Below are 21,466 nucleotides of genomic sequence, written 5' to 3' on the forward strand. Positions count from 1 at the left end.
GATAGAGCAATGTGTTGGCAAAGCAACCCAAAGTTTTGGGTTGTGACATACATGCTGATGAAATTTGTTTACTTTAAATGCACTATAATTTGCTTTGGCCAAATTATAAGCATCTGCCAAATGCGTGCTTAGTGGTTAAAAAATTGGTATTGGCTGTCTTAACTGATTCATTTCTTATCAAAAGGTTCCCTTGATTCCACGTCCAACAAGTTGACACCCGATGGTCCAAAAGAGAAAAAAGTTAGGAGAAGAAAGAAAAATGAGGAGAAGCAACCGACTGAAACAAAAAGGAGAAAGCTTTCCAAAGAGCATAAGGAACTGGAAAGTGGCCCTATTGATATTTCGACTACTTTAAATGCTCCACCTCATCTTCTTAATGGTCCAGTGAACTTTGTCCATGCTCTCAGCATGCCCAATATGGAGATTCCCCTTGTTAAACCCAAGAAGATCAGGAAGCGCAAACCAAAAGATGGACAGACAGAGGCGAAACCTTCCAAACCACCCAAAAATGAAGTTGCAGAAGCCAAAACCGAAGAAGATGATGATGTTGATGATGATGAAAATGGCTCCACAGCAGGTATCTACAGTACTGTGTAAAAGTCTTAGGCCTCATCACCAGCTTTGTTGTTTTAGCAAAGTTTTAATGTCCATCCATATTTATTTTTCACTCTTTTTTTAAGATACAAACAGAAAATACAGGAAATATGTACACAAAATTAAAAACAATAACATTTTCAGAACTAAATGATGTCTTCAGGCATCAGTCAGTATTGTGTGTGACCTCTCTTGGCACAAAACACATCTTGAGCTTTTTTTAAAGGCGCCTTTTAAGGGAGACTGAAGTCATTCAATTAGAATTAGAAATGAGGATTTAACAACGAACACGAATCTAACGATTTACGCGAGTAGATTACATAGAAAGTCAATGCAAAGTCGTGAATAGATGCAAGTTTGCTTGGGGTAATACGAATGACGCGAACTGGGCAGCTTGGTTGACGTGAACATGCACAATTCACCTCAAAAGCGTGACCCGATGTTAAATCCAGCGAGTAATTTTGAGCGAGGAATATATGCTTCACATTTGATGTGAAATTTCTGTCATTTACTCCCTTATTCTGTAAGAAAATATTTTAATAAGTGATGGTAAGCACACAGTTGCCAGTACCCATTGACTTCCATAGTATTCGTTTTTCCTATTATGAGTAGGGTGAGTAAATTATGCCAGAATTTTCATTTTTGGGTGAACTATTGATATTGTTTTTTCAGGTGATATCCGTAGGCGAAGGGTTGCAACTGAGGAGCAGGTCCAATTTCCTCTACAGTTTGGGTGAGAAGTTTAACAAATATTTACATGTGATCGTGAAATCTTTTTTTTAGCATTTTTCTGTGAAAGCTGTAGTCCTTTCCCATCTTTTGCTCCTGTTTCTTTCCCCCAAAAATTTCCAGCCACCCTTCTTACTAATTCTATCAAAAGTAAAGCAAAGACCAATAAATGCTTGAATGGGAAACCTTAATCTTTGTCTTAAGATCTAGTGGGAGATAACAACCAGTCTCACTGAGTTGCCTATAAATAGCACGAAGTGTAAAAATCGTGCAATACATACGGCAAATTCTACTTAGGGGTGCATATGATACACCAGTCCTTCCCATTCACTTAAATGGCGCATCTTTTTTTGTTATTTTATTTTTTGGTTTCTCAAATTTTTTTTGCTGTTTTTTACCATTTTCGCTTGGGTTAGAACAACTTTTTGTTATATAAAAATGACATCCTAACCCAAACCCCAATTCTAACCCCAACTCCAAACGACCATGGCTTAAATATAGACAAAAACATAAAGAAACCCTTTATATTAAATAACCTGCTAAACCAAATCTGAAATCTAACCCTAAACCCAAGCGAAAATGGTTTAAAAAAAAAAAAATTGAGAAAGCAATAAATAAAACGACAAAAAAAGATGCGCCGTTTAAGTGAATGGGAAGGACTGGTGTATCATATGCACGCCAAAGTGGAATTTGCCGTATGTATTGCACGATTTTTACACTTCGAACTATTTATACGCAACTCCGTGAGACTGGGTAGGAGATAAAGCAAATGGAGCTCACCTTTCCTCTGTAGACCACTGCTCAGAAATGTTTTTGTTGTTTCACTTTATCTAGCTGGCGGCGAGAGATTCGAGTCCGGAGGCTTGAGGACCGCCTCAAAGGAGAGACGTGGTATTACGGCCCCTGTGGTCGGAGGATGAAACAGTTCCCTGAGGTCATCAAGGTACGACCTGTGATATTTGCCTGCTTTTCAAAAGATCACCATGGTTGTCTTTTCCATAGTGATAATGAACATTCAAAGACTGAAGTTTAGGTTGATTATTATTTTATTATAGCTGTGTTTTCATTGTGTTCGTCTGTATGTCTCCAGTATCTGAAAAAACATCAGGACAGTCTCCAGGGCGTTTCGAGAGAGCACTTCAGCTTCAGTCCACGCATGCCAGTCGGGGAGTTTTATGAGGAGCGGGAAACACCTGAGGTGTGTGTTCATTCTTGTGAAGAGGGGGTTTATCTTAATCTTAATATGCACTTCTCGGGCAAACAGCCTAAAGTAGTTACACTATTGCGTGTGTTATTGTCCCACTTGGGTTTAGTGTTGTTCAGTGAATGATGTTTATGCTTTAATTCTTATAAATGTCCATGGTCTTACTGTTTTTCTTTGTTGCACTTAGGATCATATGGACTGGGAGATAATAATATTAACCCGTAATATAATACATGAATTCAGTAATATAGCCTAAACGTGTCCTAAAAAAAAATTGTTTACAGGGTAAGAAATGGTTCGTCCTTGCCGACGAGGAAGTGCCCTCCATGATCATGGCAATAACGGGCAGACGCGGTCGTCCTCCAAACCCAGACAAAGAGCCTCGTGCCCGCGCTCGCAAAGCCAGAGGAGGTCAAGGAAGGCGGCCAGGTAGACCTCCTAAGCTTAAGATGGAGGACCTGCTCAGCAAAGTGGACGCCCGACTGCTGAATAGGCTACAGGCAAAGGGTGAGCGTGAATATTCACATAAGTCACAAACCGAAAGGTTGCTTGTCATATCCTCATTATGAAGTTGTTTCTCTCAAGTATTGATTTTAATGATTGTGTTAACAGTTGATGTCAACCGATTTAAATGTTATCTTTATTTACAGAGGATCTCACAGAGGAAGAGAAAGTGAAACTGGTTAAGATCAAGAAGAAGATGAAGAGAAAGGTGTGTAAGCTTTAGATTATTTTAGTCTTATTTAACCCATAAAATTGTATTGAACTAAGCTTTTGTTTTTCCTCATACAGGCGAGACTGAAAAGAAAGGAGGATGCAAAGAACAAGAAGATCAGACAGGAGAAGAGAAAAGCCAAAGTAAGGGTTATATGACAAGAAATTGCTCTTTTCTAGTGCAGTCTTTATAAAACAACAAAAATCTTTGATATTCAGTGGTTTGAAATATCTGGCAACCCTAATAAACACATTTCAAACTGTAAAAAAAACATCAAATCATACGTACATTCAAAATAATTTGACTTCAGTTTGTAGTATGGTTGCCTGAAATCTTTTTTGTGATATCTAACTGTGATCTTCATGTCTTTGAGCAGCTGGATAAAGCCAGTGAACAGACTGATGAAGGGCAAACTCTGAGCCAGTCATCAGATAAAGAGAGCTCTCAAGTGCCCCCCAAGAAGCCTGGACGCAGGAGGAAGGTCGTAGTACCGGCGGCAGACACGTTTGACCCGGAGACCGCCAGTCCCATAAAGACCGTAGCGAGGGCCCGCAGCAAAGCCAAAGCTCTTGCCAAAGCCCAGGCGCAGGCGGAGGCCGAAGCACAGGCCGCGCTCACAGCTAAGAGACAGGCAGAGAGAAGGGCACAAGCTCAGAGACGCATGGAGGAGAGGAAGAGACAACAGTTAATCATAGAGGAGATGAAGAAACCTGCAGAAGACATGTGTCTGCCTGATCACACTGTAAGCACACCACCCGACTGAAAAATAGCTTTACATGCAGCAGATCTAGGGGGGGCGATCACACCAAACGTGTTTTAAACGCTTTGAAACGCAAGATTCTTTTCACTCTTAAAAAGAGCAGTGTGGTGCGGCTTTGTATGTTGCTATGCAACCACTGGATTAACTATAGTTTGGTATAAGTTTTCTATAAATGTACAAGCAGAGGACGTTTGCTATGACTTGTTTGAAGGTGAGAGGTGTACAAGCACGCAGGAGACTGTGAGTGACTGCAGTCTCCGGTTGTTCCAAGCAACTGTAAAATTCTGTCACTCGCCTCTCCCCTCATTCAGTTGGACAATGAAAAACGCGAATGACACTTCTTCAAAAACGCGTGGTGCGGGAGACGTGCATAACGCTTACTGCCCATAAAAAAAACACCTGCCACTGCCATAAACGTGTTTTGTGTGTCGCCCCCTTATATGTCCTTTTTTATTTCACCCATTATTTTCTTTTTATGCTTTCTTCCTTTCTTTTCTGTCCTTTCCCTCTTTACATTCTTAACCCTTTCTTTATTTCTTACTTTCTTGATTTCTTTTTTACATTCGATCACTTTTCTTACTTTCTTCTTTCAATACTTCTTTGCTTTCTATTTCTTCTTTCCTTTCTTTCTTCTTTCCTTTTTCTTTCTTTCTTTCTTTCTTTCTTTCTTTCTTTCTTTCTTTCTTTCTTTCTATTTGCTTTTTTATGGCTTTTCCTTTCCTTCTTTCCATTCTTTTATCTGTGATTTCTTTTTTACATTTGATCACTTTTCTTACTTTCTTCTTTCAATACTTCTTTGCTTTCTATTTCTTTCTTTCTTTCTTTCTTTCTTTCTTTCTTTCTTTTTTATTTGCTTTTAATGGCTTTTCCTTTCCTTCTTTCCATTCTTTTATCTGTGATTTCTTCTTTCCTTCCTTTTTGCCTTCCTTGTCCTTCCATTCCATGCTTTATTTCTTGATTTCTTTTTTACATTTGATCACTTTTCTTACTTTCTTCTTTCCATACTTCTTTGCTTTCTTTCTTTCTTTCTTTCTTTCTTTCTTTCTATTAGCTTTTTATGGCTTTTCCTTTCCTTCTTTCCATTCTTTTATCTGTGATTTTTTTCTTTCCTTCCTTCTTGCCTTCCTTGTCTTTCCATTCCATGCTTTATTTCTTAATTCCCTTCCTTCTTACTCTTTGCTTTCTTTTTTTGCTATTTCTTTCCTTCCTTTCTGCCTGCCTGGATTCCTTTTCTTTCCATTTTATGCTTTTTCCCCTCCCTTCCTTCCTTCCATTTTTCCTTCCTTTCTTATATTTGCCTTCTTGCTTTCAGTGCTTTTTTTTATTTTCTTCTTTTCTGTCCTTTGCTTTTTCCATTCTTTGCGTTTTCTTTTTTGTTTTTAGCATCTGTCTTTCTTTTGTCCTTTCATTCATTTCTTTTTTCCTTTCTTTTATTTCCTTCTTTCCATTCTTTGCTTTTTTCTTTCCTCCCTTTCTGTCTTTTTTCCATTTTTTCCCTTCTTTCCTTTCCTTCATTTTCTTTCCATTCTATGCATCTTTTTCATTCCTTTCTTTTTTCCATTCTTTCCTTTCCATTCTTTGCTTTTTTCTGTCATTCCTTTATTCTTTTGTTCTGTTCTTTCTTTTTCTGTTTCTTTAATTATTCTTACTTATCTTCCTTAATTCATTTTTTTTTCATTCCTTTGTTCTCACACTTCCTTTCCTTCATTTGGAATTGCATTCATACAGACCCTTTTTATAATGTTGCCATTACCTTTTCCAAGGTTTACATGCAAACACATTGTTGATGCTTTGCTGGCATTTCAATTCAAGTTCTAATGACTTTGATATACAGACTTGTAAATGTAATGTTATTCCATAATCTGTTTTTTATTACATTATACTTCTTTAAAACACATCACTGAATATTAGATAGTTAGTGTGCTATTTATACAAAACACATTTGATATTTTCCCCTTAAAGAATAAAGGCATTACATGTTGAGTACATCGTATAAGGGTGTACTCACAATATGTGAACCGTACCGTCCCCTAGTACGTTTGAACACAAAGTATGGTTCGCTTGGCTAGTGTGATTGCTCCGTCCTGTACCAGGGTGCGGTATGCTTAAGCGAACCCGGGTACGCTTTGCAGAGGTGGTCTCGGGTATGGTTCGCTTGATTCGGTGGTGGGGCATGTGTGCTGATTTGTGGAGCAATCGGTTTATGCCATTAAAAGCAGCTTGAGTGTGACTGGAGAGCAGACTGCTCCCAATATGCTTTTAGATCTCTCGCGTGGTTATTTAATGTGAAATGTGTTAATTTAAACACAAGTGTAATTTAAGTCAACACTCATTGTGTTTTTGCTTGTGCCCCTTTATAGCCTCTTCCAACATTGTCACGGATACCAGGACTGGTGCTTTCTGGTTTGGCCTTCACCAACTGTTTGAGGGTAGTAGAGTTCCTGCACGGTTACGGAAAGTTCCTGGGATTTCAGGTGCCTAAGGATATTCCCAGTCTGAGCACCCTGCAAGAGGGTCTCCTCGGCCAGGAGAAAAGCCAGGGCATTCTTCTGGATCTGCTTATTAAACTGATGGAGGCAGCACTGCATGATCCAGGACTGCCTTCCTATTACCAGGTTTATATTTGATTTAAAATTGCTCCGCTTTACTAAACCTCAAAAAATGTAATCCTCAACGATTCATGTCGGTTTTTTCGTTTCACTTTCTCACCGTCTCAGTCTGTAAAGATCCTCGGAGAGAAACTGGTGGATTTGGAGTTAAGTCACAACACCGTGTCCGAGGTTCTGAGGATCTTTCTTGAGGCCCACGGCTTTGAGTTGGAGGTGTGTAACAGTCTGCGGACAAAGAGCTTCCAGACCCTCAAAGCTGATGTTAAAGCATCTATACTGGTCTTCCTGGTGGAGGAACTCAATGCCAGCGACGGCATCACCAGGTCAGCAGAAAATAAAAATGATAGCTAAGAATTAAAGCAATTTTGCCAACTCTTCAACATATAAACATGAATCCTTAAACATGCACTTCTGCAGGGAAATTGACAACACTTTGGAGAATATGGCAACCTACAGGAAAAACAAGTGGATTATCGAAGGCAAACTACGCAAGTAAGACCACTAATGCTAACGCAAGTCTCTCTAATGGTTGGCTTCAACCTCCTCATAAATGTATTTATCTCTTTACGTGTGTACATGCAGACTGAAAGCAGCGCTTGTACGCAAAACGGGCCGTGCAGAGGAGGAGCTTTGTTTCGAAGAGCGCCGACGCAGCGCCCGTGTGGGCATGGCCGAGGAGGAGAGCATCGAAGAGAACTGTGTGTTGGAGAGAGGCAGACGACGCAAACCCAAGGAGGAACCCAAAAACACTGAGGTACAGACCTTTGCATTGCTTTCTAATGAGCCCGTGAACCTTTCGGTACTTCCAAATGAATGATTCAACTTCAGTCAAACGAGTGCATCTGAGTACTTTGTGTTCTTCACAGATTGAGAGCCCAAATAATTGCAGCGTTGCAGAACTTGAGCGTCAAATTGATAAACTGACCAAGGTAAAATTTCTTCCTCCCAGTTTCAGTATGTTAGTTGCTCTGTTTAAATTGAAATAGCCGAATCTGATGTTTCATTTATTTTTCAGCGGCAAGTGTTTTTTCGGAAGAAGCTTCTGCAGTCGTCGCATACCATGCGGGCGGTTGCTCTCGGGCAGGATCGGTACCGTCGCAGGTATTTGCTGCTGCCATATATGGGATGCGTTGTCGTGGAAGGAGCCGAGGATATCTTGGGTGTGTATCCTATTTCACTTACTTTTACTTATTTTTTATCGTCGTTTATTATAGCTGCATTTTAGCACTTTTAAAGGAACAGTATGTAAGAAATTTATATCAATTAATCATAAAATGGCCCTGATATGTCACTAGACAATAAGAAATAATTTTCATTTCAAATACTTGCAGTCCTCAATTGATGTTTATGTTGTCATGTTGTATATTGGCCACCAGTTGTGTGATTGCAGTACCAGTTTTGGCCACAATCCTACATGCTGTTCCTTTAACCACTGAAACGACCAAAAGCCATTCGCTACTTTAAGATGATATAGAATTTTCTATTTGGTCACTTCAGTAATGTGCAATCATTAATTTCCATGCAGCATCAGGTGACGTTCTGGTCAGCGATGAACCCGTCAGTCCGGTGAAGAAAGAAAGTCCAGTGAAATCTGAGGTTAAGGTTGAGCCTCCTCTCTCTCCAGTTCTCAGCACACCTCACACGTCACTTCCCTGTTCTCCTCCATCATCCCAGTTTTCCCCATCAGAGGTGGATCTTCTTCCGGGTGAAGCCTCCTTGATGAGCAGCCCACGAGCACGGGGGCGCCCGCGTAAGATCAAACCGGAAGTGGAGCTCCACCTCCGAGAGGCCAAGAACCGCCGGCGTCGCCGTAGCAGCAGATCGGGAGGTGAAGATTCTGGGCTCAACTCCCCCGTTCAGGATCCTACACAACCCACCTTCCAGGGGGCAACGGGTGATGGTGCACCAGTTGTTGCTTCTGGAGCTGGCGAGGGTGAGGACAACAGCCAACCAGAGGACAGTATGAGAGAGCAGGCAGAGAAAAAAGGCCAGTGGTTCAATCTGTTGCCTAAAGAGCCGTGTGATGAGACTTCTCTCTCCCAGTCATGTGTGAACACCACGACGACTCCATCATCCCCCACTAAAGACACTTTAGCCCCCCTCGATTGTGATCCTTCTGCTGAACTTCCACCGCAACTTCTGTCAACACAGGTCAGTAACTTGTTTGTAAATGACACATGTATCACTTTACCAAAAAGGCAGACTTCCCTACTAAGTTAAAGCAACACCAAAGTTTTTTTTTTTACCTTAAAATAACGTTTCCAAAAAAGTTTCAGTCGTTCATCCACTCAAAACAGGGTGAACGGCACTTTCACATTCGCTTTGCAGCCCTCTATCAGCCAAAACCGCACTAAAGAAGTTTGCAACCGTCGGGTCGCGGTCCTGTAGTTCGAGTGAAAACTACAAAAACTTGCTTTACGGCAGACCTACATTCCAATCAGAGCCAGATTTGCTGCAGTAGGCTAAATTATTTACGACAGTGGTAATGGACAATTCCGCTTCCAACCTGTAGGGGGAGCAAAGAGCAAAAACTCTTTAGTGTTGCTTTAAGACGTGCAAAACCTGAGCTATATGACTCGCACCATAGTACACGCACAAGCCGCGCATGAAACACAGAATCGCAGCCATGCGATTTAGAATTGATTTAAGAGGGGTCTTTTTAATGGGACACGCGATTTATCATTACAGCCCTAATAAATAATGTCAAATAGGGTTGGGCGATATGACCAAAATCTTCTATCGCGATAGGATTAATTTTATATCATGATAACGATATGTATCACGGTAGAGTTTTTTATGTTTTAATAAGGTTTAAATCTTTAATACCATAGAAATGTTCATAATTCTCACAAAAAACATATACAAGCATAGAAAGAAGATAAAAACAAACAAAACTCAAGCTCTCAGAAGATACACAGTCAATAAGAATGATAATAAATAATTATGCATGTATGTATAGGCCTATATATATTTTTATTTAAGGTAGAAAAGTGATTTAATCAGGAGCAGTGAGAGATTTTTTTCTCAATGCTGTTTGATTAACACGAGTGACAGACAGGAGCAAAATTAGGTAACTTCCCCTTTAAGACCAAAGTCCGGATCCAATACACTGTTACACATGCGCTTTCTCTTTTAGCTGTTTACTTTCTCTTAAGACCTTACTGGTCGTGTTTATGATGATGCTTGCAAAGACGGGAATTTTGACGCATATGTGTATTTAAGGCCAATAAAGCGGGAAAAATGCTCACGAGCTTAATAAGCAGAGGTCGCGCGACTTGCGCGCTCCTCACAGACAGAAAGAGCAGCGGTTGGGCGACTTGTCCGCTCCTGACACACAGAAAGAACGCACGCATACAGATCTGTTGTCTGTGTTTCAATGGCTTAAAATAACTTGTTTTAAAACTGCAGTGCTTAAATACGTGTACAAACGTTACGTTTTCGCGACCACACGCACAGGAGCGTGACGTGGGCACGTAACCTCGATAGAAACGATAGTCCAAAATCTCTACCGGTTGACAAATTTCTACTGGTTAATTTTGTCTACCGGTTTATCGCCCACCCCTAATGTCAAATTTGATCAACTTTTCTCCGCACAGCTGCAGACAGCAATTCCACCTCCTCAGGTGAGCTCAACTCCCGCTCCCAGGGCCGGCAGGAGGCGCAGACGGGGTAGCGGGCCATCCCGGCTGCACTCTCGATCCAGCGTCGCAAAGAGACGGGGCAGGCCACCGTCCAATCCCTTTCAAGATATGGAGAAGAAATACTTTACTCAGCTGGTGGCAAAACCAATTCCTTTAGGTAAGTGCAAGATTGACATAGATTGTGTGTTTATTTATGAGTGCAATTATGCTGGAGTTGCTAACGGTTTTTGCTTTCTACAGAGATGGTGAAAGGCTGGTGGTGGATCAGAGAACCAGAGGAGCTGACGGCCATCCTAAGCGCCCTCCATCCACGAGGCGTCCGTGAGAAGGTTCTTCACAAACACCTCACCAAGCACATGGAGTATCTGGCTGAGGTCTGCACGCGGCCCGTGACCGGTAAGGGGTAGCAGCCTGTGGAGTGTGAAGACTGTGTTTGTGTCTTGGTGGTTGGCAGCACGTTCATTGCAATGTGTGTGTGTGTGTCTTGCTTCTCAGATCCCATTTTCCAGATGACAGTGGAGGAGGGTGATGCTCTGTTGGAGGCATCTAAACAGGCATGGATTGAACAGGATAGAGCCCTACAGATAGACATGAGTGCTCTGCGATGGGTGGAAGATTTGGAGCAGAGGGTTGTAGGTGCGGACCTTCAGCTCAAGGTAAGAAATGCATGTAACAGATGGAAAGAAGGCTTTTTTGTTCTGTGCTCACATTACTACATTTTTTATGTTGTTTTGGTGCGTATCAGATTGCATGTTATTGAAGATCAATGGCCTAGCAGTTTCAGTTTTCTAGTGATTAGATTAGACGTTGGACAGGTGCTAAACACAGCATAAGGACGATGTTGTTAAAGGAATAAATAAAAATTATCTCATAATTTCAAGCTAACCCAAATGTATCAATTGAACAGTTTATTTATTTTAAATGTCAGTCATCTTAAGTCTATATATAGGTCTAAACAGGTTGAAAAAACACAAAGTAATCCAAATGACTCCAATGTGTTAATATATATCTTATAAAGCAAGAAAAAAATGTGAAAGAAAAGACAGTTTTGAGCTTATTTAGTGAAATAAAAAAAAGAAATAAACTCTTATTAATTCTTAATTCACATATGGCGAGACATCAGTGACTTCAAATCTCATTGGTTCTTGTGTGTTGCCATACGATTTCATCACAAGACGCCTGAACCATTGAGATGAGAAATCATTGATGTGTCCCAGTATTTGAATTTAGTGCAGATGGGTGTTGGTTTTAACCCCTTCAGTCTAGTGTTTAATCAGTGTGCCTTATTTTGATTGGTTAATCAGCATTTTTAATTGGTTTGAACCACAAAACATGTGATGCACTGCAAAAAATGACTTTCTTACTTAGTATTTTTGTCTTGTTTTCAGTAGAAATATCTAAAAATTCTTAAATTAAGATGCTTTTTCTTGATAAGCAAAATGACCTTAGTAAATAAGTCTATTTTTAAGACAAATAATATAAAATTTAAGTGAAATTGTCCTTAAAACAAGCAAAATTATCTGCCAATAGGGTGAGAAAAAAAATTGTGAAATACGATTTCTTTTTTCTTAAACACTTAATTCAAGTAAAATTTTCCCACCCCATTGGCAGATAATTTTGCTTGAATTAAGCACAAATTTACTTAAATTGTATATTTTTTGTCTGAAAACTAATATTATTTTCTTAGGTCATTTTGCTCATCAAGAAAATCTGATCTTGATTTAAGAATTTTTAGATATTTCTTCTGAAAACAAGACAAAAATACTAAGTTAAAAAGTCATTTTTTGCAGTGTGTCCATTCAAGTGGGCGCAGGGTCTGAAGGGGTTCGTTTCAGTTTTGTTAAGTATGCTCCATATATGAATGTTTTTCTCACTCGCGTCTATCTTTTTACCTCAGAAGACTTTTTTTGACCAGCTGGGGTCATTTGTATCACTGTAATGCTTGATGATGTATGTGCAATTTTATGCCCCAAGATAACACGCATGCATTTTATAACATTTTAAATAAAAATGCGTTCAAAATATATATCATATTATGTATTATGTATATTAATATAAAATATTAAACTACCGTAATGTTATTCAATTAATTGAGCGAATCTTCATTTTTGTGTGAACTATTTCTTTTAAACCGAGAGTTCAGGCAAAAATGAAAATGTCTTTCATGATTTAGTTGTTCTATAGTATTCTTTTTTCCTACTATGGATATGGAGTAAATGATGACAGAATTTAGATTTTTTTCCCTATAAGAAAAACAACATGCACTAGTAGCCACAAGGTGGCGCAGTCTGTGTTTGTTTGCTGAAGAGACTTAATGCTGTACAAACACACTCCCTATTAGTGTGAATGTAAACATACAGACTTTATAGCCGTAGCCGTTTTCCAAACTCTAGCTTTAACACTTTAAACTTTTGTGCCAGCAGTGCGGTGTGTTGGATTTTGTTGTGCACAAGGAGCACAAGTCTTACAATCAAGTGAGTTATGAAAAGTGCTGTGTTAAATGATTCCTGTTAAATATCTATCAATGAGAGGATTGGTGCATCTGTTACACTTACAGAAAGTTTGTCCATTTGGATTGGTTTCAGGTTTAGATTTAAGTTGTTATTCATCAATTCATTGCATCATTTCTCATGTTTTTCCAGCACAGCCCTTTTAAATGTCCATTGGCTTGTTTAATCAAAATTTTTAATTCATTGTGGCCCGTTCTGTTATATTTTCTGCATTGTTAATTTATTTTCAATTTTGTTAAATACTGTTTTAATTTTAAATAATGTAATAAATATATAATTACATAGTTTTAATAGTAATGACTAATAAATATAAGATTTTTCCCATTGTTTTGTGGCAATGGAATCAGTTACTATTTAGTAGTATGTATAATACTTTTGTAGAGTTTGGTTCCAAAACGCAATAAATCCATTTAGACTAATTTGGGTCAGAATGTGTTTTCTATACCAAGAAAGTGACGAGATGAAAAACACTATTTTCTGTTACAAACCTTCACATAGCATCTTTAGGTTATAAAAACATAAAAAATTCAAATATGTAATTTGATTTTCAAAGATTTATTATAAAAACTGATTCTTTTTTTCCGCAAAATGTAATAAATCCATGAAATTTTTTTTAATGGTAAAAATCTATTGAATCAGCATATAAATGTGCATTTATCTTTGCCATGTTATATTCATTTAGTTGACTAGTAGTATACACTGATTAAAAAAATAAACATTAATGGCATTAATCAAAACACTTACTTTGTCATATTAAGAACACTATCATTGCTGCTCTCATCCTTGGGACGTCGTCTCTGAACTTTTTTGACTGCGAACGAACAGCTGTAAAATGTTTTGGTCCTGCTCGATTTTTGTTGTCTTTGAGTAAAATAATGGAAAGTTTTTCATAAGATCCCCTGGGGTCAATGTGTTAGCATGACAGAAGCTTGATGCTGTCGTGTGAGAACAAGCAACAGCCGGCATTTTTCCTTTGCCCGAGTGCCTCTCACGTAAATTATTAGATTTTGATGGCTTTCGTTTCTTCCCCACCACAGAAAACTACCACAAGTTTATTAATGCCATCAAAGTATTATTTTGTTTTTGATTGTTTTTTGATCACAACATAAAAAGTAGATGCGGAATACTACGATTCTTTTCTTTTCAAAGTGCCACCATTATTGTAAACATTGCGTGGAATGGTGTGCTGTGATTGGTTGAGCGGATTTATTGCGTTCTGCAGAGGAGGAGGACTGGCATTTATCGCTTTTTTGGAAAAGATGACAGAATAAAACAGAGGTTATCAGATTTTGCATAAAATGAAGAATTTACTTTTTAATACTGACCAGATACAATACTGACTTTGGTGGTAACTAATTTTCTTTATAAAAATGGCGTTTATCGCATTTTGGAACCAAACTCTTCATTTGTAGTATAGCTAACTAATTTAGCCAGTAGTTTAACAAGATAGCTTTTCAAAGTAACTTCCCCAGCACTGCTCTCCACATCACCATCATGTCCACATTATTTCTAGATGGCCATTCCCAACATGGAGAGTGAAAAAGAGGCTGCACAGGGATCCTCAAGCCCTCAATTTCAGGTACAGATGAACGGCAGCCATCATTAATAAACTAATGAATATAAACTATTTCAAGTGTCCTGATTAAAACAATAATTCAGTACATTATAAAAAGGGACACAGCCATTATGGCAGTTTAGTTAGTGTCCTCTTTCCTTATTATTATTCAATATATGTAGCAGAGCTGAGGAAAGTTACTTTTTGAAAGTAACAGTTAATTGTGTCCCCCCCCAAAAAACAGACGTAATTAAGTTAAATTGTATATGTCAGAAATATTTACTTTGATTTTTATGAAGTTTTAATTCATCATTCGATTATGAGACTTTCTCAAACAGGATCACATATGTATTGATCACAACTTTCTTTATTTTTTACCACTTTCATTTTTTTCTCACTTGTTTATGACCAATATGCCCTTCACCCTCCCATGATTTTCTCTCTGTATGTTGCTGAACTGACATCTCTTCACATTTCAGATCTACACCCCTCCCGAAGCGGACTCCACTCGGGAGGACCTGCAGTATTACGAGCATGAGGTGGACCCCAGGGACGACTGGATGGTCAGGACTAAAAAGGAATGGTCCGATCTCCTGCGACTTCCCAACAACCCCCTGGACCTGGCTGTTCTCCGACTGACTAACCTGGAGCGAAACATCGAACGGCGTTATTTAAAGGAGCCTCTGTGGAATCTGTCAGAGGTGGTCCGCCTGGCCCCCCTGACCCCTCCACCTGGTGGAGAGGAAATCCCTTTAGATGCTGTTAGGTGGGTCATTGTTTATGTATAAAAATATGAAATTGTTGACAGGGTTAGTTTTGTTTTGTGTTAGCATAAGAGCAGTTCAGACATGTTGTTTTTGTTTTTAGTATGGAGAGTGAGATCACACCAAGGTTGAGGACGTGGCGACAGGCCCTGGATCGCTGCCGAAGTGGGTCTCAGCTCTCTCTATGTCTGCTACAGCTAGAGAAAGCCATAGCCTGGGAGAGATCCATCATCAAAGTGGTGAGGAACAATTTAGATTTGGGAAAAATGTGTTTTCGGTGAGAGCTCTTAAACTGATGACATGTTCATGTATGTTGTGCACAGACATGTCAAGTGTGTCGTAAGGGTGATGACGATGAGTATCTGCTCTTGTGTGATGGCTGTGATCGTGGGTGTCACATGTTCTGCCTGAGGCCAAAGGTCATGCAGGTTCCAGAAGGTGATTGGTTCTGTCCCACCTGCGTTGCCAAGGTAAGATAAAGACTAGGTTTCCTCAGTTCACTCAAATTCCAATTTAATTCAAAGTTTGTCAGTATGTATCGCAAATTTTGGATAAAATTTTTGCATTGGTTTTGCAGGAAACCGGTGAGGAATTGCGATCACGTTCAGGGCGTCAGAGGTCAAAGCTGCGGAAACGGCGTCTTGCGGAGGACAGTTCGGACGAGGATGACCGGTACAAACGGGGCATGACCACCCGACAAAAGGATAGCCCTGCTCCATCAAGCAGTACGACCATCTCCCCTTCCAAACGCAGACGGATGACCACAAGAAACCAGCCTGACCTCACTTACTGCGAGTAAGACCTCACTTACTTTTACCAACAGTAAAAATTATCTGCACGGCTATCAGGTTTTTATAGAACACACAGTTCTGAGGGCATACCAATGGGTTGGGTAAAATAAAAATCAAACCAAAATATATTATTATTTCAGAAAAGTATTGACAAGTTTTGACACTCTCTTGAGTGTAAATAAATTCAGTATGTAAATTAATGAGTGGATGACATGGAATAATGTGTTTTGATGTTTTCTAGGATCATTCTGATGGAAATGGAAGCTCATACAGATGCCTGGCCTTTTCTGGAACCGGTCAACCCCCGTCTGGTGCCTGGCTACCGTCGCATCATCAAAAACCCCATGGACTTCCTCACCATGAGGGAAAGACTTCTGCAGGGAGGGTAAGACAATGTGTGGCTTTTGTAGTATGTGGGGTAGAGCTAGGGAGATAAAATGACACTGATGGTACTCGTCTTAGTGTTGGGCGATATGCCCCATTTTGAGATCGTCCTATCGTCAGCCTGTGAGATCGGCGATACACGATAGTATCGGGGGGCGGGGCAGTAGTTTACTCATTTATTTATTTGTTCATTTATGACAAGACTTGATTGGTGGAAAAAAGAACAAGAGCAACACCGTCATGAATGCATCTTTCTTAAAACTAATGCCATTAATCTGAGTGCGTCATTAAAGCACAGACGCTCTTTGCGTGCCAGAGAGGGAGAACAGGACACGCGCTGGTTTTAACCCTCTGCGCGCTAACAACCTCTCTAGTGCAAGGAAATGTCAGAGATAGGGCTGCTCAATTATGGGAAAAATCATAATTCTGATTTTTAACACGATTACTTAATGACTGTAAAAACATGCACCTGCGCAGACACACGCAGCGCACATAAAAATAATTAAATGCATTTGTTTAGTGCTGTTGCAGAAGGTTACACGTGTCAAGCAGTGGTGCTCTCAGAGGTGCCTTTTTAAACGCACTGGTCCAGCGGAACACAATCATATTTTAAACACGAGGGATGTATTGCTAAAACTCCTTGAAAAGCATATCATAAACAGGATTACTATCTGACTTCAAGTTCAGACAGAGCGCAGCTCTGTGCAGCGGGTTATATTTTAAACAAAAGGAATAGTTTGCCTCAGCTCGCATGAAACGCATTAAACCGCACAAATACATAAGGATTACTACTTCAGTTTATGTTTAGACTTCGGACAGATGCGAGAGCGCGTGCATGTGAGACAGAGGGAAGCGTAGCTGCTCATCCACGCGCTGGATTTAGGTGCTAGAACGAGTCCGAGACGTGCACATTAAGTCCATCTGCGTGCAAGCAGGAACTCTCTCTCTACAAGCTCTCCGCGTAAAGTGAAGCACAAACCCTCATGCGAGGAAAAGCATGCAAAACTATGATGATGATGATAATAACAACCATTCGCCAACTATCGTCATGACTATCGCCATGAAAGCCTGCCATTGGCGATATGTCGGACGATCGTCGATACACGATACTATCGTCTATCGGCACAACACTAACTCGTCTACAATGTTTTCTCGTAAGTAGCAGCTTGAGTAAAAGTAGCTGGTACGTGCGGTAGCTGGGGCAACCTGAAAGTAGTTTTAATGGAGCTTAGGCATGAACATTTGTGGTATAGTTGATTTCTGGTTTAATCATTGGTCAAGAATGTTGTTTTAACCCTTAAAGTCTTTAGCGACTCATCGGACACTGATCTGTCAAACGTTCTTATTAGTATATACTTCATTTACTCTAGGGCTGTCACTTTCGTTCGAAAATCGATTGCACAATCGATCGGACAAACCAAAAAAGTTTCGAAAACGAAAATAGGTAATCGATTTTAACCAAATATGTACACTATTAATTTCAAAAGAATTAAAAAATTAAAAATATAGATGTAACAAAACTCACAAACAAGCAGAAAAAGAAAATAAAGAATTCCGAAAGTGCAGTAGGTGTTGCAAATGCTAGACAGAAAATACCCAGCAATTTTACGCACCTATAGTTTCACACTTTCAATCGCTGCATCTAGTGTTTTGCAAAGAAAATGGAGGACAATGTCAATAAACCTGTGCAACACGTCGAAATTGCGACCTTACAGGAGATGATGAGTTATGACGAGCTAGGGCATCTCCTCAGTAATGCCGGTTCCTTGATTAGTATTATTCAGCTGCTTTCAGATGGAGCGGCATTTAATACACAGAGCCGTAGCTCACTGACAATTGGGGCAATTTCACATTAATTATTGCGGACGTATCACCTACACACACACACACACACACACACACACACACACACACACACACACACACACACACACACACACACACAAAAAATTTGGTTCTAATGGAAGTCAATGGGGCAAAAACAGCAACTTACAATAAACGAGGGAGAAAAAATAAAAAAACTGATGCTGCACAAAAACAATAAATGCTTCAAAGCCAATGTTTTTACCAATCTTTGACATGCCCAAGACCTTTTTGTGAAAAAGGTTTTAAAAAATCCAGGTTACAATAATTTTTTATATTGAAAATCTGTCATTTTGTGTGTGTTTTCCCCAAATCAGTGACACCACTTATAAACTTGGCAATTAAACAGTTAAAATCATGGAATTTTTGTGAAGATTTTGTAGTTTTGATCAGTACCAAGGTTGATTAACAGATTTATGTAAATTTTTTTTGGAAAAAATAGTCATCTGATACATTTTTATAGCCGTTGAATTTAGTGGATGTTTTCATCGAAAGGTAGTAAATTTGAACAATGCAAAAGGGTTAACAACAATGCAATTATCTTATCTTTTTGCTCAAAGTTTTATATTTTTGAAGAAACCGAAGGGTTAACAAATACCGAAATATATATTTTATAATTCTGTAAGTTTTGACATGTTATTTGTCATTAAACGGATGCCAAAATTATACAATGTTAAAATTATGCAATTTTCAAGGGACCTGTCTTCCACCATTATACGTGGTCTTGTATAAATAAAATGGCTGCAAATGTGGTTGGGGAGTACAATGAACTTCTCATAAGAAACTTATTTTTACTCTCATTGCAGGTATTGCAGCTGTGAGGAGTTTGCTGCTGACGCTCAGCTAGTATTCAACAACTGCGAGCTTTTTAACGAGGATACGTCAGATGTCGGCAAGGCCGGGCACTCCATGCGACGCTTTTTTGAGAGCCGCTGGGCAGAGTTTTATGAAAACAAGGACAACTAAAAATTCTGACATCTGCTGCATGGGAGGAAGCATTCTAATGCCACGCCCCTTTGATGCTCATTACTACTAACTATTTCTGGAAAGATCTCCGGTCCTCTGTATGCATACATGTGTAGATATATGTATAGAGTTGTTTTGTTTGTTTTACAAGTATTTGTCGTTGTCCTTCCCCACCACCCTGACCTTATTATGGTGAAACAATTTCAAGTACAAAATTCTTTATCAAAAAAATTCATCAGTCACTCCTAGAAGTGTGTATTGAGAACAAAGTTCACACTTGATGTCACGTCCAATCACAATGATTGGCACACCTATCAGGATGTTTCTCAACCACAGTTTTCACCATTTTTTTTCTTTACTCAAAGCCGTTCTACTCCATGTTGTATAGATCGTGGACCACGTGCGTCCCCTTGATGGAAAACGTAATGTATCGTGCTTTTAAGACTAGAAGCAATTTCCTCAGTATATTTTTATTATATGCTATATATACACACTTAAAGACAGAAAAAATAGTTGGGATTATTTAATAGCAATAGCCTGTAGTGAATCTGTACAGACCACATCGTAGAAAGATGTATAGGTGACTCATGACATGGCCAGTAAAACATACTATATCATGTGTAACTCCATCACTTTTTTGCTTGAATATTGGTCTTATCAACTGGATGGTTGCCATCATTTACTAGATTATTTTGAGCTTTTTGTCCTGTCATGCCTTCCACACCCAAAACTAAATCAGTGTTTCGTCACAATGACTCTGATTTAATGGCAACAGCAGAATCTTTTAATCGCTATACAAGACAACTGTCGGCCTCCAGTTTTTAACCTCTTTGTTTTTAAGCTCCACTAGCTGGAAATCATTTTTATTGTGTTTGACTATTGTCTGTGAGGGAAAAGCGATCTAGTGAAATCCAGATTGTATTGATATTGGTTTATATGAGAAGAATTTGTATGAATGTTTGGCAGTGTAGATGTTAAGCTAAACTTCAGTATGACTGGATATGATTTGCTCTTTGCGCTTTCACAACAATGAAGATTCTTAGACGTGGCTTGCCGAAACCATTTATTGTTTTCTGTTTAGACTGTCTTATGTGTTGGTAATGGCGTGTGTTCTGTGTGATATCTTTAAAACCTGGACCAACTCTTTTAAAAAGGACATTCATTTTTGTCTTGGGATATTAACTGTTATATTAAAAAAGCCTGTTGTTGTTGTTACTTTGAATCGGAGTTTGCCAATAAGAGCGTTTTAAAAAAAATGAAACCAAACATGATTATAAGAGAAATGCTTAAGGAATAAGAAAGATTTGTGTTTTAGCTGTAGCAGCTTTAAACATATTTATTTTCCCCGTACAACTTCATGGACACCTTAAATATTAGTCTTCAATGGCAGGTTACTATAGCACTGACTGTATACAGATATAGATATGAGAGGATCACAGTAGAACAGATTATTCAGGTTTATTCAACATGTTTTCATACACTGAATTCAACATGATTCATTTTGTGTTCCTCAGGGGACACAAGGGACAAACTTTATTTTTTGTTTCAAAGATGACAAACCTGAAAGCAGTTCTAGATAACTTCAACCAAATGTGGTGTTTAGTGAATTTTTAATAATGTACAGTTTTTGTGACTTTAAATTTGTTTCTTTCTATATTTTTAGGACCAATATATCGTTTTTAAGAGGCGGCATTAAATGACCATGTTGTTTCAAAGTAATGTAACACACGTGCATCTGTTAGAATGTACTGTAAGCGGAAATAAAACCACATCTAGTAGATTAGTAGGTTGTTGTGTCTTTTATAAACTTGCTTGCAGACTTTTTTCCCCTAATTTACCTGTGCTAAAGATGCATGTACTGTTTTTGTTATGGAAAGTATATACACTCACCTAAAGAATTATTAGGAACACCATACTAATACTTTTCTCCTAGGGGGTTTTTCAACCCGGGGAGGCAGCCTTTTTGGGCTTAACTTCTATACGTTACATTAGTAATACGTTTGCTTATAATGTTGATTTATAGCCGCAGCAAATTTAGCTGCTTGTGCTATCGTGTATTATGTTATGCTATCTGTCGATTTTCTGTGCTTTTTACTACATCTATTATGTAAAGCTGCTTTAATACAATTACCAAATTGTGAAAAGCGCTATATAAATAAAAATTGAATTGAATTGACTGTGGGGGCCATTTTAGTACGGTGAACTCTTTGTCATGTTCAATTTGAAATGATTCAAGCTTTGTGACATGGTGCATTATCCTGCTGGAAGTAGCCATCAGAGGATGGGTACATGGTGGTCATAAAGGGATGGACATGGTCAGAAACAATGCTCAGGTAGGCCAAGGCATTTAAACGAGGCCCAATTAAGGGGCCTAAAGTGTG

General features: G+C 39.0%; 1 protein-coding gene across 5 annotated transcripts in view; it reads left to right on the forward strand.

Annotated features, from left to right (window-relative positions):
* baz2a (bromodomain adjacent to zinc finger domain, 2A) overlaps positions 1-20,868 on the forward strand; it is a 31,706-nt gene extending 10,838 nt beyond the window's left edge. For 2 of the 5 annotated variants that reach the window (XM_065286333.2, XM_065286336.2), the window contains exons 6-31: positions 185-577; positions 1,267-1,327; positions 2,158-2,266; positions 2,414-2,521; positions 2,812-3,034; positions 3,178-3,239; positions 3,320-3,385; positions 3,619-3,984; positions 6,363-6,617; positions 6,720-6,934; positions 7,029-7,103; positions 7,194-7,365; positions 7,478-7,540; positions 7,627-7,771; positions 8,137-8,762; positions 10,208-10,409; positions 10,493-10,648; positions 10,748-10,908; positions 12,673-12,726; positions 14,276-14,341; positions 14,797-15,083; positions 15,185-15,320; positions 15,405-15,551; positions 15,659-15,876; positions 16,114-16,257; positions 18,926-20,868. In XM_065286333.2, the coding sequence (XP_065142405.1) occupies positions 185-577; positions 1,267-1,327; positions 2,158-2,266; positions 2,414-2,521; positions 2,812-3,034; positions 3,178-3,239; positions 3,320-3,385; positions 3,619-3,984; positions 6,363-6,617; positions 6,720-6,934; positions 7,029-7,103; positions 7,194-7,365; positions 7,478-7,540; positions 7,627-7,771; positions 8,137-8,762; positions 10,208-10,409; positions 10,493-10,648; positions 10,748-10,908; positions 12,673-12,726; positions 14,276-14,341; positions 14,797-15,083; positions 15,185-15,320; positions 15,405-15,551; positions 15,659-15,876; positions 16,114-16,257; positions 18,926-19,085 (4,670 nt within the window). In that variant the 3' untranslated portion in view covers positions 19,086-20,868. The remainder of the gene's footprint in view (positions 1-184; positions 578-1,266; positions 1,328-2,157; positions 2,267-2,413; positions 2,522-2,811; positions 3,035-3,177; positions 3,240-3,319; positions 3,386-3,618; positions 3,985-6,362; positions 6,618-6,719; positions 6,935-7,028; positions 7,104-7,193; positions 7,366-7,477; positions 7,541-7,626; positions 7,772-8,136; positions 8,763-10,207; positions 10,410-10,492; positions 10,649-10,747; positions 10,909-12,672; positions 12,727-14,275; positions 14,342-14,796; positions 15,084-15,184; positions 15,321-15,404; positions 15,552-15,658; positions 15,877-16,113; positions 16,258-18,925) is intronic. The other 3 variants (XM_065286334.2, XM_065286335.2, XM_065286337.2) reach the window with 3 other exon arrangements.
* Positions 20,869-21,466: the final 598 nt, after the last annotated feature.

The sequence above is a fragment of the Paramisgurnus dabryanus genome, chromosome 21, assembly GCF_030506205.2.
Source record: "Paramisgurnus dabryanus chromosome 21, PD_genome_1.1, whole genome shotgun sequence".
In the NCBI taxonomy this organism is placed as follows: domain Eukaryota; kingdom Metazoa; phylum Chordata; class Actinopteri; order Cypriniformes; family Cobitidae; genus Paramisgurnus; species Paramisgurnus dabryanus.